Genomic DNA, 18,212 nt, shown 5'->3' on the forward strand with positions numbered 1-18,212 from the left:
ATAACACAACAAAGCAAAAGGTTGACCTAGTGCGAGGACAGCAGAGTAGTGGGGGAGTTATGGGGGGCTATCTGTCTGATGAGGAGACGTCTACAGCTGTATATAGAGTAACACTCTTTCTCTAAGGGGGGAGGGGGGGGGGGGTTCAGACAGACGTTCTATTTGACAGACCCTTGCCATTGGCAGCAGGAGACAAAAGCCAATTTAGTTGCTAGGGCTGCAACTAACGATTATTTTCATAATCTATTAATCGGTCAATTATTTTCTCGATTAATCGATTAGTTGTTTGGTCTATAAAATGTCAGAAAATGGTGGCAAATGACGATCAGTGTTTCCCAAAGGCCAAGATGACGCTCTCAAATGTCTTGTTTTGTCCACAACTCAAAGATAATATCAGTTTACTGTCATACAGGAGTAAAGAAACCAGAAAATATTCACATTTAAGAAGCTGGAATCAGAGAATTTAGACGTTTTCTCTTAAAATTGTACTCAAAACGATGAATCGATTATCAAAATAGTTGTCGATTAATTTTCTGTCAATTGACTAATCGATTCATCGTTGCAGCTCTACTGGTGGCCAATCAATACTGACCTGAGGCAGGAAGAGGTATGCAATGCAAGAGGGCTCAGTAGTCATGGCGGGAAAAGTAGAATAAAAATCTCAATCAAACATCAAATGTTTCCAGTCAGGACTATTTGTTTCAGGTTGACTGATATTCTGAAGCTACAGATGAGATCACACAACTTAAAGCAAAGTCCAAGACGTTAAAACTGTAATTTTATCCCATATAAATAATATGAATTACTTTGTCAAAAAATTCAATCCAACACACAATTAGTTATCTGTGGCTCACCAGATTTTCTTTTTTTTTAAATACTTCCATACCCTCATATCAATGTCCATAACCACTCCTTTACAGTGTCTGCCACATAATCAGCCCGGTGGTAGAAATGTAAATTGAGCTTTCGGAGTTCAAGCCTGTCAGAGGCACGACTGTTATTGAGCGCTTCGCCAGTCACTCGAACCACACGTTTGTGCGGTAATGTCACCAACATTTTGGACAAGCTACTGATATAACGCCAAGGAAAATAAGAGTGATGACATCAGTGCTCTTTGTGCAGGTCTTTGGAAGCCTTAATAATGCTTGTGTTTAACATCTTCTGTGATGAGACTCCAACTGAGGTCGGGTTTCTAACATTGTGGGCCTGTGGGTGAGTGAGACCGTCTCACGTGGCTGTGCGGAGACAAATCACAGGCCAGGAGACTTCAATAGGAACCCGGTGTAGATCGAGAGAAACAAGAGATCTTTGCTAACACACTTGCGTCCAGTCGGCAAACTTTCTCTCTGTGTGATGAGTGGAAAATAGGGGCTCCCAAGTATTTTGAATGAAAGCCATCTCTGTGCGGTTTTTAAGACTGCTGTCTCTCTCTCTGGGTTCAGCCTTTGAAATACAGTTAAGACCTTTGATGGAGGTTCTCTGCCAGCCTCATGGAAAGAGAGGAGAGGCGTAAAAGAGAGAGGGAGATGGAGGCAGACAGAGAGGCAAAGAGAGAGAGAGTTCTACGGAGAGGAAAAGACAGAATATAAAATGTTGAATGTTTGCTGGATTTGGATGTTAACGCCGGCGTGCGGGTTTCTCTCCACCTCCCTACAGCAGCTGTATGCCGCCCAGCTTGCCAGCATGCAGGTCTCTCCTGGAGCCAAGATGCCCCCACTCCCCCAGGCCCCCAACGCCAGTGGGCCCATCTCTCCCTCCTCTCTGAAGAGCGACAAGAGATCCTCCAGCCCCATCACTCAGATCAAGGTACAAGCCCCGCCCCCGATCCCTTCAACCACTCACATCCGCCAACCCCAGGCCTTGAGTGGTACCTGACCTAGCCTAGTCGGTGCTGCCTCAATAAACTAGCAACCAGTGTTACTACTGCTCACTACTGCAGTGTTACAACGGGCCATAGCTGAGTCCAGCCTCTACCGTACCAGGCCCATCAGTCTGTGGGTTTTAACGAGCCCCCCCCTCTCTCAACCAGAACGCTGTGGACATGGTTGCTATGGCTCTGGCTGCTCCAAGCGAGTAATTTGTGGAACACACATGGATTCTGATCACAAAGGGGGGGAAAGAAAAAAAATCATTTTATTTGACAAAACCATTGGAACAAAAACCATTACGACAGAAAGATAAACAGTGTTATGCAAATGCTGATGAAACTGAAGCAAAAAAAAGTAATGATTGATGACCTTTTTCGCCTTGTAAATAAACCAAATACAGGAGGTATTTTGTGCTGCTGTATGGCATGGATCCACTAGACCTCCACACAGATGAGAGAGCATATACATCATCCCCACTCACTAAGGCCATAATCACAAACATACGTCCATTTGGACTAGTTTAGCTTCATAACATCACAATGGAGAAGGAGCATCAATCATGTTATTAAATGGTAGGACAGGATTCTGTGTGTGTGTGTGTCTCTCTCTCTCTCGCACACGCACACACATGCACACACACGCACACACACACACACACACACACACACACACACACACACACACACACCGCAGGCCTCCTGCCCCCCCTGGGATTTTGATCCTGACTCAACACCGTCCTTTGATCAAATGAATGCCATTCGCTATTTACCAGATGAGCTGGATGCCATTTATAGCAGTATTGCTACAAAGTAGCTCTAGTTACACAGCATATTGCTAAATATTACAAAATTAAGAAGTTAAACTGATGGGAATTAAGCCTAAATGGAAAGCAAATATAGCGTGGCATCGTCCCCCATCTGTATCCTCACTTAGATGGAATGAGATTGCCTTGAGTTGTGTTTGTGTGCTTTCAGCTTGGCTGCATGACAAACTGTTATTGGCACAGCAGTAACAAGGCCTTGGGGCAGTCTATGCTTCAGCCATATGTTTGGACAAGGAGACACTTGGGCTTTGGAAAAGACTTGGTTAACGACAGCGTGAGGCTAATCTCATTTAAAAGACTGCTGTACACACAGACTGCTGTATGCACAGACTGCTGTATACACCGGGCCATTCAAACTGCAAAGTCACGTTTCTCTTCTTTCAAGCAAATCCTCTGTGCACATTGTAAACTTTGAGTGTGTCTTAGTTTACAGGACAGTTTGCTCATCATCTTGGCATTTTTGTCTCTCAAGTGATGGAATGTCTGATCATAGATTGATTATATATTTAATTTCACATTTTATATATATTTTTTATATTAAAATATGAAGTCCATTCCTTTTGGTCTTGGTTACTCTTGTTTCTTGTGTGTTTATGCGACCTATTCATAAGCAATATTTACATACATCCATACAAAGATTGGCACAGCTGGAAACAAACAGCTGCTCAGGTTCACTTTCATGTTTTTAAGCAAAGGAGCAAGGCCACTGCCTTCCATTGGTGTGCTTCTAATCCTTCCACTACCCTTAAGATAGTACCTTTAGATAGTACCCTTAGATAGTACCTTTAGATAGTACCCTTAGATAGTACCCTTAAGATAGTACCTTTAGATAGTACCCTTAGATAGTACCCTTAGATAGTACCCTTAGATAGTACCCTTAGATAGTACCCTTAGATAGTACCTTTAGATAGTACCCTTAGATAAACAATGTTTGGTCCCAGTAGGTGAACTGCTGGTGACAGCACCCTGGAGAATACTACTGTTCTTCTCTCATCATCCTCAATAACGCCTCACTGCTTTCCACAAGGCTGCAAGAAGCAGCCCAGCACCACAGGGCAGAATACATGTGTCCTCCTCTGACCTGTCACCTCACAACTAAACCACTTAAGAGTGTGTTTTTTTGGTAGGAATTGTTATCAAAGCAAATGATAAAACCAAGTCTGCACAAACGAGGAAGGGAATTAGAAAACAAACTAATGAAGGAGATAATGTAAGTCGACATCTGATGAATGGAACAGCTGTCTTTGATCATCGGCACCGCTGTTATCTAGTCATTATTTCTTCTTCGAAGCAGAGTGCAGAGACAGAAAGCAGGGAGAAGGAGAGAGGAGAGGAGAGGGGGAGAGGAGAGGGGAGGAGAGAGGGGGAGAGGAGAGGGGAGAGGAGAGGAGAGGAGGAGAGAGGAGAGGGGAGGAGGAGAGAGGAGGAGAGAGGGGGGTAGAGGAGAGGGGAGGAGGAGAGAGGAGAGGAGAGGGGAGGAGAGGGGGAGAGGACAGGGGAGGAGGAGAGGAGAGGGGAGGAGGAGAGAGGAGAGGAGAGGGAGAACAGATGAAGATGTACAGAGAGGCAGAATCTGTTTTAATTAGTCTGAACAAAGGCACTGGGCAACTGTGAGGAAAACCGTAATGGCACAGCTCCTAAGGATGAATGACGGGAGGAGAGGGGAGGAGAGGAGAGGAGGGGAGAGGGAGAGAGGAGAGAGGAGAGAAGAGAAGAGAAGAGAGGGGAGGAGAGGGGAGACGAAAGAGGAGGAGATGAGAGGGGGAAGACGAGAGAGGACTGGAGGAGAGGAGAGGAGAGGAGGAGAGAGGGAAGGGGAGAGGAGAGGGGAGGAGAGGAGAGGGGGAGAGGAGAGGAGAGAAGATGGGAGGAGATGAGAGGGGAGTGGATGAGAGGAGAGGAGAGGGGAGGAGAGAGGAGAGGGGGAGAGGAGAGGAGAGAAGAGGGGAGGAGAGGGGGAGAGGAGAGTGGAGGAGAGAGCGGAGGGGAGGAGATGAGAGGGGAGTGGAGGAGATGACAGGAGAGGAGAGAGGAGATGAGAGAGGAGAGGAGAGAGGAGAGGGGAGGAAGCGTGGGTCAGGGTAGGGATCCTGTAATTAACCGGGAACAGAGGAGAACTGTGCCGTCTGGGAATGCTGCGCTCCTCCAAAAGGGGTGGGGCCAACCTATTCACATCTGTCTTCTCTCATTCTCTCTCCCTGCTGCCACAGGAGGAGGGAACGCAGCCCCTCAACCTGTCCGCCCGAACCAAGACCACAGACCTGCTCAAGTGCCCCACATCCCCCACGCAACACTTGTTCCCCGGCAGCAAGATCAGCCCCAACAGCCTTATCGGCAAGGGCGGCATCCCCAGCCCCCTCGGCCTCGGTCGCGGTTCCTCTCTGGGTAAGAGACCACAGACTGCCTCCGCTTCTCAGGCTCCATCCCCACACCAGCACTGGGCCACACAAACGTACACTGTCAAACCTGCAGCGGGGTCAAGCTCATTTCTGGAGTGTGTGTTCTAACAGGCCATTTACCGTCTGCATCTCAACCTCCACTTACGCACGTGTGTTTGTGTGCGCGCAGACATCCTGTCCAGCCTCAACTCCACCGCGCTGTTCGGGGACCAGGATGCGGTGTTGAAGGCCATTCAAGAGGCCAGGAAAATGAGGGAGCAGATCCAGAGAGAACAGCTGCAGCATCACCAGCAGGGCATGGAGGCGAAGCTCTCCGCCCTCAGCGCCATGGGCCTCAGCAACTGCAGAGTTGACAAGGTTAGCAGCGCTGCAATCAGATCGCCATAGTCATTTCTCTCTTTGATCCTTGCCAAGTCGCCATTATGCGGGTCGTCCTCCTCATCCCGAGCGCTTTCCTGTTTTCACACGGGGACGTTTACACTGCTGCACGGAATCATTAGCAACTAGAGCAAGAAAACACCCCTTCAGCCACACAGAGCGTTGGTTGGTAGTCATAGTTGTCCATAAAAGTGGAAAAAAACAAACTAGTAAAGAAACTGGAACAGGCATTTTCATATCGCAGTAATTCTTAAGAGCAATATTTTTCTTTAATCCCTGTCCAGGGTGGTCGTATTGATTGGCATTCGCATATTTAGTGTGTATACTGTACATGTGTTTACACAAACATGTGCGTGTGCGTGCGTGCGCGTGCGCGCGTGTGTGTGCGCGTGTGCGTGCATGTGTGTGTGTGTGTGTACATGCGTGTGTGCGTGTCTGTGCGTGCGTGCGTGTGTGTGTGTGTGTGTGTGCGTGTCGAGGGCTGGGTGTGTTGTTGATGTTGATGTTGGTGGTGGTGGTGGCGTGAGGGCCGTCACAGGCCATGGCAGTGCCCGGTGTGGAGAAGACTCTGAAGTCTCTGCCCAATTAAATGAGACTTGCAGCAGCCCCTCTCCGTCCCTCGATACGGGACAGGGTCCGCTTTGTACCAGGAGCAGCACACACACTCCCAGGGACTCCCTTTAAAAATATCTTCAATCGATGAGTCAATCAAGCAGAGGAGAAAAAAAAGCTGTCCTCCTCCCGTCAGTCTGATGCCATGTTGCCAGTTGGCTGTGAGGAGCAGACAGGAACTGGGAGCGATGCTCATTAATATTTCAGCACCTGACACTTTCAACCAACAGCCTCAACTAGGTCAATGTATATGTAAAAAAAGTCAATGAAGATCTATTTTGATTTCCCCTCTAATTTGGCGTTTGGAGGAGATCACTGTCTATGCAGGTGGCAATCATCTACGCTCTCACTGAAGCGTGGCAAATGAATCTGTGTGGGCACACAGAGAGGTTGAAGAGAAACAGCGAAACTTACTAACCAAGGACTAATAACAGACGAAGAACATTTTAACAATAACGATCCATTCTATCCACCTTATTTCTCGATGCCATGATGCCTTACGTGAAATATGGGTGCTTCTTCCAGTGTAATCCCCCCCCCCCCGTTACATTGCTGACACAGACACAACATACTGTAGCCCGTAGATCTCTGTGAAGTGAGCAACAATCTCCCACAGTTTGACTTCCGGTTTAGTGATTTTAACCCTAAACCACCGCAGCGCATCCAGCTTGGCAAAACTCTCGTCAATAAATATCCAGAGTTGTTCAAAGAGCAACAGAAATAGCGGATGTGATGGATAAAATTATTACATTCCCTTAAATAAGTCATCAAACGAGTGTATTTATTGTGACAAGCAACTCCCCCCCCCGGCGTCAGAGTTTTAACGAGGAAATGAGCTGCAACAATCAGTCACGTTCTAAACCGGACCTTGCACCCATAACTATTTTACAGCGGGGCATTCAAAAATAAGGTGGATATTCCCGATGTATTTATTTCAAGCATCTATGATACGTTTACTAGGACACACTTTCTCCTTGGATGTGAAGCGAGCAGAGACACACCGCATCTTTAACTTGTTAGCTTTTTCCTGTTATTGAATCTCTTTGTTCTTGTCCCGCTAAGTGGGCTGAGGCATGTGAGACTGTGAGCACGGGTCTGTGTGTGTGTGAGGCCCGTAAGTCAAAACCCCCCTCACTTCCCACTCAGTCACTGTCTCTGTGAGAGGAGCCGGAGCAGCTCGCTGCCTCCCCACCTCCAAGGTGAGCCTGTGGTCAGCCAAGCAGCAGAATCTGCCATGACATGAAAGCAATACGTGGACAATGCCCGTAAAGAAGCATTTTCAACAGGCAACACACCACCTACAGCCACATTGTTCTTAGCAGGTAGAGCCTAACGCCTTTTTACTCCCCGCTCACTCTTTTAGCTGGATTGAGTTTTGTTCCCCCCTGAATTGTGGACCTGTCTGCTCAGCCTGTGTTTAAGCTCTCATCTCAGGTGAGGTGAATGGGTTTTCTTAACGGGATCCTGTGCTTGACATATTCAATCACTCCTCACCTGTAATCTACCTTTTAACTCCGTTTGCCGCCCGAGGAGAGAGGAAGAGAGAGAGAGAGAGACACACACACACACACACACACACACACACACACACACACACACACACACACACACACAGAGTGAGTGTGTGTGAGTTAAGTGTATAGTATAAAAAGAGTTAGTAAAAGTGCTACATAAATATGTTTAGTATCAAAGTAACATAAGGAGGGAATTAATATACGAGGGATCAGCCGAGCAGCATTTTGGTAAACAAAACCGCGTCACTGGGTGGCAACGGCAATGGAACCCTATGGAGCCTGAGCTTTGAGAGGCTTGAGTGTCTGACTCTAGCCGGCTGACTCTGTTTACATTTTAAAAACTGCGACAGTTCACACAATCTTAACACGACATGCATATATTATACATCAAACCCTTGAGCTACTAAGCGATGTGATAGTTGTCATATAGTTTTTGAGATATTAACGTTTGTTTGGCACAACTCATACTAATAACCGCCGCGGGGTTCCGCATTTCTGGGTGGCAAGTGACGTCATGCTGATTCGTCCTATACTTAAATGTACAGTAAGATTGAGTGAAGGCTGAGGAGGCTGGCACTGGAGGATTGCAGCACTGACAAACAGGTAGAAACAAATAATAATTAGGGGTACTACAACGTTGAAAATACGACTGGTATGTTTGGGTTACTGCCTGGTTTGTGGTAACTGCACGCAGCAGACACTCCCTTCTTTGGGAATCATCTAAGTGTGTGCATCCGTGTGGCTTCTCTCTCAGGTAATTGTCTGCAGGATATCAAACACATTATCGGTAACTCTCTTGGCTGAAAATGCCCAAGAATGTTAATTATAAGTGAAAGCTGCCATAGCTTTAAGCAGAGAGTAATAAGTTTCTGTTTTCATTACAATGTCATTTATACACGCCGTTAAATGACACCTTAACTGAGCCTGGCGGCACGCTTGACTCTGTGGCTCCTGCAAATCACGGTGAGATACTATCACCTCTTACTTTCACTGACACTGCCCCTATTAGGCTGCTGTGAAATTAGAGGCACGCTTTACCAAGTCAGCTAAAAGAATTATCCCATCATCTTCATCCTGCTGCCGCGCAATAAAGAACACTAGGCTGTAATTCAGCACTGAGCGAGAGAGAGAGAGAGAGCGAGAGAGAGAGAGAGAGAGAGAGAGAGAGAGAGACTTCTGCTGATACAAGCCAACAGTCGGGAGAGGTTTTGAACGCCCCAGATAAAAGCTTTCACTTTGGTCAGTTTCAGAATATTAATATTTCAAAAGCGAGCGCCTCACCTGACATAAATACGGTGTGGTCTTTAATAGCTCCCCTCCCCAGTCTCTTGTTTGGAAGTTTATCATAGTGAGAGCTTTACACGAGGAAGACGCTGGAAAGGTAACATAAATGGGATTAAGGAGAGGTTAAGATCATCTGGCGTGGCTGTTAGAGGGGGATATTAAATATTGATTTATCCCAGTGTAATGACCGGCCAGACGAGGGGGGGTCTAAGTGCTGGTTACAGATGGATCAATTCATCTTTTAATACAAAGTGTGTTCGTACAGGACAATGCATCCCTCCCTAACCTTTATTACTGACTCCTCTCTCTCTCTCTCTCTCTAGCTATTGACTCCTCTCTCTCTCTCTCTCTCTCTCCCCAGCCATTGACCTCGGAGATAGATCAGACTCTCTGCTCTACAGTATACAGGCCCTTTACTTGAGCACATGTAAAATATTCATGCTTTACAGGAGCGCATCCTCTTGCTTGTCTTTTTATTTGTCTGTTTTTACTATAGCCCATCAGTACAATAAAACCTTTTACAACCCTCCTACAATTTACCTGTTTGAAATATTTATCTAAAGGCATTATTGTCTGCAGAGGGCAATTACTTTGTTCCATTATTTACCATCTCCTCCACTCATCCAGTGGAAGCTTTTATCTGGAGCTACTGTAGCCAGGATGCCTCCATTCAAATACAGACCAATCCATTTGTAACTCTTGGAATTGTTTCTGTGCCATTATGTACTGCAGCTATAACTGGAGACACTATTTTCCAGGGTCATAGTTGAATAAAAATATCAAGCATCTGTGCAGTGCCCCTACTCAAACAGCAGTTGAACGCACAGCCATAACAGGGCTGCACGGGGCAAATTGAATATTTTCCCAGAAATGTAATGTATTACTATGAAATGTTCACAAGCCAGTAGTAAAACTAAAAGCAGTGAAACAATCAGCAAAAAAGTGAATCATTCCAAGATATAAATTGGCTCTTGTTGCACCAACTGGAACCCGGTGCTGGAACCTTTTTGCTTTTCCATGGGCTGAGAAGACGGGTCGGCTGGGTTGCAGACATCGCCACAGACCCCGGCCACACACACATATGCTCACAAGCCATTTTTTTTGCAAGTCCAAGTCTCAAGTCTGAGCTATATAGTCCAAGTCAAGTCTCAAGTCTGAGCAATATAGTCCAAGTCAAGTCTCAAGTCTGAGCTATATAGTCCAAGTCAAGTCTCAAGTATTTGGTCACAAGTCCAAGTCAAGTCTCAAGTCTCTTATGGATGAGCGTTCTATCATCTGCTGGATGCCATCCGGTCTGCTTAGAACACTGCATAGCTAAAACTAAGGGATTCAAAGCATGTAGGCTACTGTATTATCCTCACTATTTATCTATTAGCATACAGCATCAGCATTGATTAGACATTATTATTAGTAGACCTTTCCTTAATGTTAATACACACAAAAATAAAGATTGTTCACAAGTCCCAAATCTCAAGTCCAAGTCAAGTCTCAAGTCTTTGAGGACAAGTCTCAAGTCACTGTGTGTGTGTGTGTGTGTGTGTGTGTGTGTGTGTGTGTGAGTGTGACTCAAGTCCAAGTCCCAAGTCCAAGTCCCCATCTCTGCTGCCACATAAGCCACACTTATATAGACACCTACAACAACCTACATGTACTTTGTTTTAGTTTCAGTCAGACTTTGGATGCACTTATTTTAGATAGGACGATGCTTCGCTCTGTGTAATGATATCTCCATTCATCCAGCCGCTAGCTTGTGTCGTGCTTGATTTGTCTGCAGAAGCGATAAGCCCCTGACGTAAGCGGTTCTTTGGTCTAGTCCAGCAAAGAGTTGGTGCCACTCAAGAAGCAGTTCTTCTCCTGGCTGAGAGCCAGTTCTTTAGATGTCAAAATGCAAAGAGTTGGTTTGAGATTAGGCACTAGCTCTGAACTGGCCCTGGAGCTGCCTTGGTTGAAAAGGGGTATTAGTGAATCCCTGACTAACTCTGATGTCATGTCCAATCTGATTTGTCAGAAAAAGCCTACCAGAAATGAAAGTCAACCAATGACAGAGCAGAAAAGAAGAGATAATAGTCTTATTGCCAATGCGGCCAATGAATGACTGACCAATCAACTGGTCTTACTGCCCTGGGACATTGGTCACTCCTCCTTGTCAAACACTGTAAAGTCAGATGTGACAGATTTTAAGACTGATGAATTATCTTCTCTCATCTTGATTGATAGTAACTGAACACGTGATGCCCTGGAGGTTCAGCTTGATAGTAACTGACCACGTGATGCCCTGGAGGCTCGGCATAAAGAGACAGTAACTGAACACGTGATGACCTGAAGGTTCAGCTTGATAGTAACTGAACACGTGATGCCCTGGAGGTTCAGCTTGATAGTAACTGAACACGTGATGACCTGGAGGTTCAGCTTGATAGTAACTGACCACGTGATGCCCTGGAGGTTCAGCTTGATAGTAACTGAACACGTGATGCCCTGGAGGTTCAGCTTGATAGTAACTGAACACGTGATGACCTGGAGGTTCAGCTTGATAGTAACTGACCACGTGATGCCCTGGAGGTTCAGCTTGATAGTAACTGAACACGTGATGCCCTGGAGGTTCAGCTTGATAGTAACTGAACACGTGATGCCCTGAAGGTTCAGCTTGATAGTAACTGAACACGTAATGCCCTGGAGGTTTTGATAGTAACTGAACACGTGATGCCCTGGAGGCTCGGCGTAGACAGATAGTAACTGAACACGTGATGCCCTGGAGGCTCGGCGTAGACAGATAGGAACTGAACACGTGATGCCCTGGAGGCTCGGCATAGACAGATAGGAACTGAACACGTGATGCCCTGGAGGCTCGGCATAGACAGATAGGAACTGAACACGTGATGCCCTGGAGGCTCCGCGTAGACAGATAGGAACTGAACACGTGATGCCCTGGAGGTTCAGCTTGATAGTAACTGAACACGTGATGCCCTGGAGGCTCGGCATAAAGAGACAGTAACTGAACACGTGATGCCCTGGAGGCTCGGCATAGACAGATAGGAACTGAACACGTGATGCCCTGGGGTGCGCGCATAGAGATCAAATATATTCCTCTGCTGACATGTCCCAAACTGGAATCAAAAGGTGAAAGGCCAGTGTATTAACCTATTGAACTGCCCTCTTCTGCCCTGCGACCCCTCCTCTCTTCAATATTGATGACTGCAATTGTCCATTTCCCCTGTCCCAAAGCTCAGCCTCTAAATATTCAAACGGAGCTTATACTGGTGCTCCAGAAAATCCGGACTGCTAACCTATTGGTTATAGTGGTTATACTGCTCACTCCTGTGTGTGTGTGTGTGTGTGTGTGTGTGTGTGTGTGTGTGTGTGTGTGTGTGTGTGTGTGTGCATGCACACATGTGCGTGGAGACTCGCATCTGTGTGTGTGTGTGTGTGTGTGTGTGTGTGTGTGTGTGTGTATGTGTGTGATGCCAGGGCTCTATTCAGGCAAAGCCCTCACAAAGACTTTGAATATAATCTTGTCTGGTCTGCAGCCCTGGAAGCAATTTTCTGCTCCTTTTCGACTGCTGTCTTGGAAATTGCAAACCAAGGCGTTTTGGCTGCAATGTAAATCCTTGGCATACAAGGGTTTGCCCATCCAAATTAGATTATGCTCCGCTCCCAGACACTGGCTGTAGCCAGCAAGTGCTATTGTGAAGATTGCTTACATTAATGCTTTGTCCAATTGTTCGCATCTGCCAAAAGAATAAAAATAGTGTATGACTCTGGATAATATGTGCCTGTGTGTGTGTGTGTGTGTGTGTGTGTGTGTGTGTGTGTGTGTGTGTGTGTGTGTGTGTGTGTGTGTGTGTGTGTGTGTGTGTGTGTGTGTGTGTGTGCGCGTGCGTGTCCATTTGTGTGTTTGTGCCTTTAGTGTCTGTGTGTGTGTGTGGGCTCCTGTCCCGGGTCTTTTGCGCTGTCTCGTCTCTCCTCCAGAAAGACATCAAGACTGCATCTTGGTTGGGTCATTTGGCTGAGGTAGCTCCATTATTTTCTACAGATGTCATTTCACTGGGTGAATTTCTGGCCCTGCTGCAGTCGTTCAGAGAAAGGTTACCGGCCCTGGTGGCCAAGACCTGTAAATGCTGTGGCAAGGCAAGCCCGACAAAAGACAAGGGAGAGAATAGGCCACAAAAGGACTCTGTGGTATTGTTGCAGTGGGCACATAATGAATCTAGTGTCAAACAAGTCAGGTTTTGTCCATATGTGAAAGGGGTTTGGGGAATGCTCTAACATACTGCAGTTTGCAACCTGGGGTGTTTGATAAGGCAGGAGATCTGAGCCCAACTTCAAAATCCCTGGAGGACCTAGTGAACAGTTCAGGATCATTGAAAGTTGGAAACCCATAAAATGTATGATCTCAACACAAATTATCTGAGCACAGTGTAGAAGAAGAAGAACATTTAAAAAAAATCTGTGCACTCTGTCAGAAAGACCTTCGTAGCATGGAGATGGCAACACGTCAACTGCCTGTACAAAAAGCTTGTGTCATTTGTAGTCTAATTGGAAGTCTACACACATTTGTAATAATTTTCAGGAAACACAATGTATGTTAATTATTCCAAATGACGCGTTAAAAATAACACAAATGTGTTGTCCCAAAATAGACACACACACACACACACACACACACACACACACACACACACACACACACACACACACACACACACACACAGAAGATAACGTTCTTTTTTTAGTGGATGTTCAATGGTCACATTTGGGAGTTTGACTTGATTTGCCTCAAAGATAATAATGATAATAAACAAGCTCATCCTGAATAATGATATTATATTCTGTTATATTAAAAACAAACAATATGAAATAAATTGGTATAATGCCCAAGGTAGGGTTAGCTCCGCTATCTGTTACATATTTAAGCCCCCATAATTAAATGAGAGGCTGCTCTTTTCTCTGCTTAAATGAGGTGATGCCCTGGCAGCACCGATGGGACTGGAATAGCTGGCCATCTCTGCTGTGTATGTGTGTGTGTGTGTGTGTGTGTAGCTGCCTGCTATAGAACACATGCCAGCCTGTTGTGGCTGCTACTGTTGATTCTGCTGCTGCCGCCTGCATTAGCTTTAGCAAAGGGGGAGCTCCATAGTAAAAAAGGGAGAGCACGAGTCTGCATGAAAGGAACTGCGGGCTTACCGCACGGCTGGATGTACTTAACATTTAAATGGTTCAAAACTACCAACTACTGGAAAAGCTGCAGACTTATAAATAACATTGCAACTGGTTACAATGAAAACACAAACCAGACGAAGGGAGCTGAACACAGAGGTAGCTATGTCAAAGTGCAGGCTTTTGTCTGCCTCAGGGCCGGGCCGGGCGCAGATTGTCGAGGGCCTCAAAGTCTTGACTCGGGGGGGCTGCAGAGCACAGTGATGACTGACACTCGATACACAAAGCCTTGTATTGTGGTCAGAGACGCACGGCCTTCAACTCGCCACATACCAGGTGTGTGCTACAGCCACAGCAACATACTGTAAGTGGCTGTTTAGGGTCCTGCAGCTGCTACCGGCTCCAAATATGTCATGCCTGCCAGTTTGACTGGAAGAATTCAAACCGTTTCCTCTCTAAATAACCATTCTGATCTTGAAGAAAATGTTTTATGTTGCGAACATCCCAGCTTCATAAATGCTTAGAGAATTTGCAGGGAATGTGTACAACATAAAAAAAAAAAAAAAAGGTTTACATTGTGCTCGAAGCTGCACAGCTCCGAGCAAATTGATCATTGGTTCACTAATAATTATTGAAGGATAAACATTTTGACTTAATGGTACATGAAGTGAATATGAACATGTTATGGAGCCTGGCCCAAAGTCTAGAGATAGCCCTGGACATTGAACATGCAGCAAGACTAGTTGACTGTTGTTTTCATCAAGCTATTAGCAGCACGGGGCCTGGCTCTGAGAAAAACTATGAGCTAACTCGTGGATTTTGCACCTGTCTGGTTTGATTATTACCTGGTTCAAGTCAAGCATCTCTTCACCTTGCCCAAGCTCTTTTGCTAAAGTAACATCAGTGTAGAGCTGCAACGATTAATCGATTGACAGAAAATTAATCGTCAACTATTTGGATACAATTTCAAGAGAAAAGGTCTAAATTCTCTGATTCCAGCTTCTTAAATGTGAATATTTTCTGGTTTCTTTACTCCTGTATGACAGTCAACTGATATTATCTCTGAGTTGTGGACAAAACAAGACATTTGAGGGCGTCATCTTGGGCTTCGGGAAACACTGATCGTCATTTGCCACCATTTTCTGACATTTTATAGACCAAACAACTAATCGAATAATCGAGAAAAATAATCGACAGATTAATCGATTATGAAAATAATCGTTAGTTGCAGCCCTACATCAGTGTTTTTTGTAACTACCAAAAGCCATACAGCATTTTCGCTGGTGCATTCATTTCTTATCATGGTATCAGAAAGGTTTATGCACTTACTGTTGCAATATCATCTAAGTCGAGGTAGTCTTCATGACTATGTCACGCCTCAACCTGATTCAACAACCTTGCCTGCCTAATCAGTCCTGCCCGTTTACTTAGTCCATGATGATCCAGGCGACCTCATCGCGCTGTGTATTTGACTCTTCCATCTGCATTTGAACAATCCGAGGCCATATGGCTTTGCCTATAGCTGAGGGGCTATTTATAAAGGAGAGTGAAGGAGTGTCAGGATTGGCAATGTAAACGCGTAAATACAGGGCAGAAGCAGGCACAATGCACAGGGCCGCCCGCCACCCGCCTCTTGCCCAGAATACACCCTGTGGGCAGAGCAGCAGGCCTCCGGCACATGTTCTGTGGCCGGGCAGATTAAAGCTCGCTTTACAGCACTGACAAGGGCTCTCTTGGGTTCCTCGCACAAGAAGTTCCACAGACTCTGCCATCCATCCTCTCTCTCTCTCTCTCCGTCTCGCTCAAGACTCATGACTTCACTGGGCAGCCATGTGCAGCTGAACAGAATGCGTCTGTTACCCAAACTTTACAGACAAAGACTGCGCAGGCAGGCAGGGCAGATGAGATTATTGTGGGTGGCATTTTTCCACTACAGCTTGGAGTGCGCTGCTGTAATTTTAGTTGTGGGATGGCGGAGACGCATGCTGAAGTCATTTGAGGGAGGGAGCCAGTTGCGCTGCCAGCGGTCGTGGTCAGAATGGGAGGGGAACAATGTGTACTGTTACATCTTTTGTGTCCTCTCTCTTTCTCTCGCCCCTTCAATTTGCTTTATTCTTTCTTTTATTCCTTTCTAATAAATCAAGAGATTGCCTTATTTTTCATTGCACTCTAATATCCTTTCTTTCTTAGCCATTAAATCCTCAGCCTTTATTTTCTGTATTTGTCTTATTGCAGCCAGGCCTTCTGCTGTACTCTACTTCAGTGGTTCTCACATTTTTTCACATGAAACTTTCACACTAAACTTACATAGATTAGACCACGAACCCGGATTTTGTCCCATGGTCCCCCATATGAAAATAAGATTGATGCTTTTAGATGTTTTATTACAGAAAGGGTATAAAACCCATGACCAAAATAGTCACTGTGTTACTTATGAATGGAATGGAATTATAGTGAAAATAAATTACCCCCCTTTTCGCTGGGGACCCCCTGGAACCCCCACAAGGACCCCTGGGAGTCCCCGGACCCCCATTTGAGAACCACTGCTCTACTTTATGAATACCTTTTACATAAGCCATATTGGTGATCTCGCTCTCCCCCCCCCCCCCTCTCTCCTGGCAGGATTGCCAGCGTAGATACTGCATGTCCTTTGCTAACTCTTCTGTGTCAGAGTGATCAGTAAAAATTTAATGACACTATAAAATAATAAAAGTGCCATTAATTTATCACAGCACTTGATGCGTGGGCAGTAAAGACGCATTAGTTCACTGAATATTTTCAAGCCTTTAAACAAAAAAAAAAACCATGTTGTGCATATAATTTACAGCCCTAATTTCAACTATAATTCTAATTCACAGATATAAATTATAAAACTTATAACCAATAAGTATATTAAAGTCAGTATATAAAATTTTATGAAAGTTTGTGGTACCATATTGCACAGATAGTCTAATGTTAATTAGCATAGCTAACACAAGGAAAGGGAGATTTATTGTCAACTACACCTTTATGATATCCAAGTATGTAAAAAGCTGGCTCATATTCATGCCAGCCTATTCGAAATAACCCCTGTAAGCAAATGTGTACGATCACACACATTAGACAATTTGTATGAACACAGACAGAAATCATGTTACCACATGAGTCTGTCGAATGAAGAATGCTCCAACAAGAGCCTCGTTCAAGAGCCTCGTTGTTCAATGTTGTTCCCCAGCTGCCTAACGCGCCGCTGCTCACTAATCATGTGACTTTGTGAGGTGGAGAGAGAACTTCAGCAGCAAGCTTACTACTGTAGTTATTAACGAAACACATTGATGGATGGGCCCCTGTTCTCTCTCCTTCTCAGCCCAACATGATGCTTAATGATCATGAGTTTATAAAAGGACTTGATTGATCAGGAGGGACCAGCGGAGCACAGGAGAGCGAAGAGATGGCTAATTTATTACAGACCGCACCCCCCCACCCCCTCCCCTGAACGCCGCCGTGTCTTCCTGGTGGACTGTCCAAGTAGCATCCCAAGCAGCACCATTGCCCACCCAGCTAATCGCACATCAGTCACTTTGTCATCGGGCTGCTAGCTTCTTTCATTAAGTGCAATAATGTGGCTGGGTGATGAATACAGCGCTGCTGTGTGTGTGTGTGTGTGTGTGTCTGTGTGTGTGTGTGTCCGGACGTGTGTGTCGCTTCACACACACAGAACGTGGCACTGAGAAAAGGCACCGCACTCCATCTTCGCTTTACAAAGCGTCATCTCTCCCAGCAGGGACCGGCACATATGTCATAATTAGAAAACACTTAAGTAAGCAAAGGGCCGTCACACAGACAGGCTCTAATCACAGGCCAGAAGCAGGTAGTGTGCTTAATTGTATATCAGAATCACTCAGCTGGCCATGAATAACGACCGCTCCTTTCAAGTATGCTGGTAAATTGCAGTGCTCTCTTTCTGTCTATCTCATATAGTCTTTTCTTTGGAGAAATCGTTCTTGAATAAATAAAAGTACACAGAAAATCAAAATACTGTACTGCAAATGGACTTGAACTATCTTTATCCTTCATCTTGTCATCCTTTTCGACCGTCCAGGAAAGGGTTGTGTGAGAATGAAATGAAAAAACATTTTAGACAGAGATGTCTTAATTATCATAGTTTTTCATATTTTTTTACCCCCCCCCCCCAATATTA

At 45.4% G+C, this 18,212-nt stretch overlaps 1 protein-coding gene across 5 annotated transcripts in view; it reads left to right on the top strand.

The window, feature by feature from the left end:
- The window catches only part of sox6 (SRY-box transcription factor 6), a gene marked incomplete at its 5' end in the record, with an annotated part of 121,393 nt that overhangs the window by 88,497 nt on the left and 14,684 nt on the right, over window positions 1-18,212 (top strand). For 2 of the 5 annotated variants that reach the window (XM_083651250.1, XM_083651249.1), the window contains 3 exons: window positions 1,657-1,806; window positions 4,902-5,076; window positions 5,260-5,447. In XM_083651250.1, coding sequence (XP_083507376.1) covers window positions 1,657-1,806; window positions 4,902-5,076; window positions 5,260-5,447 — 513 coding nt within the window. Of the gene's footprint in view, window positions 1-1,645; window positions 1,807-4,901; window positions 5,188-5,259; window positions 5,448-18,212 lie in introns of all 5 variants that reach the window. The other 3 variants (XM_083651252.1, XM_083651248.1, XM_083651251.1) reach the window with 3 other exon arrangements.

This window comes from Poromitra crassiceps, assembly GCF_964638095.1.
Source record: "Poromitra crassiceps genome assembly, chromosome: 14".
Classification (NCBI taxonomy): Eukaryota; Metazoa; Chordata; class Actinopteri; order Beryciformes; family Melamphaidae; genus Poromitra; species Poromitra crassiceps.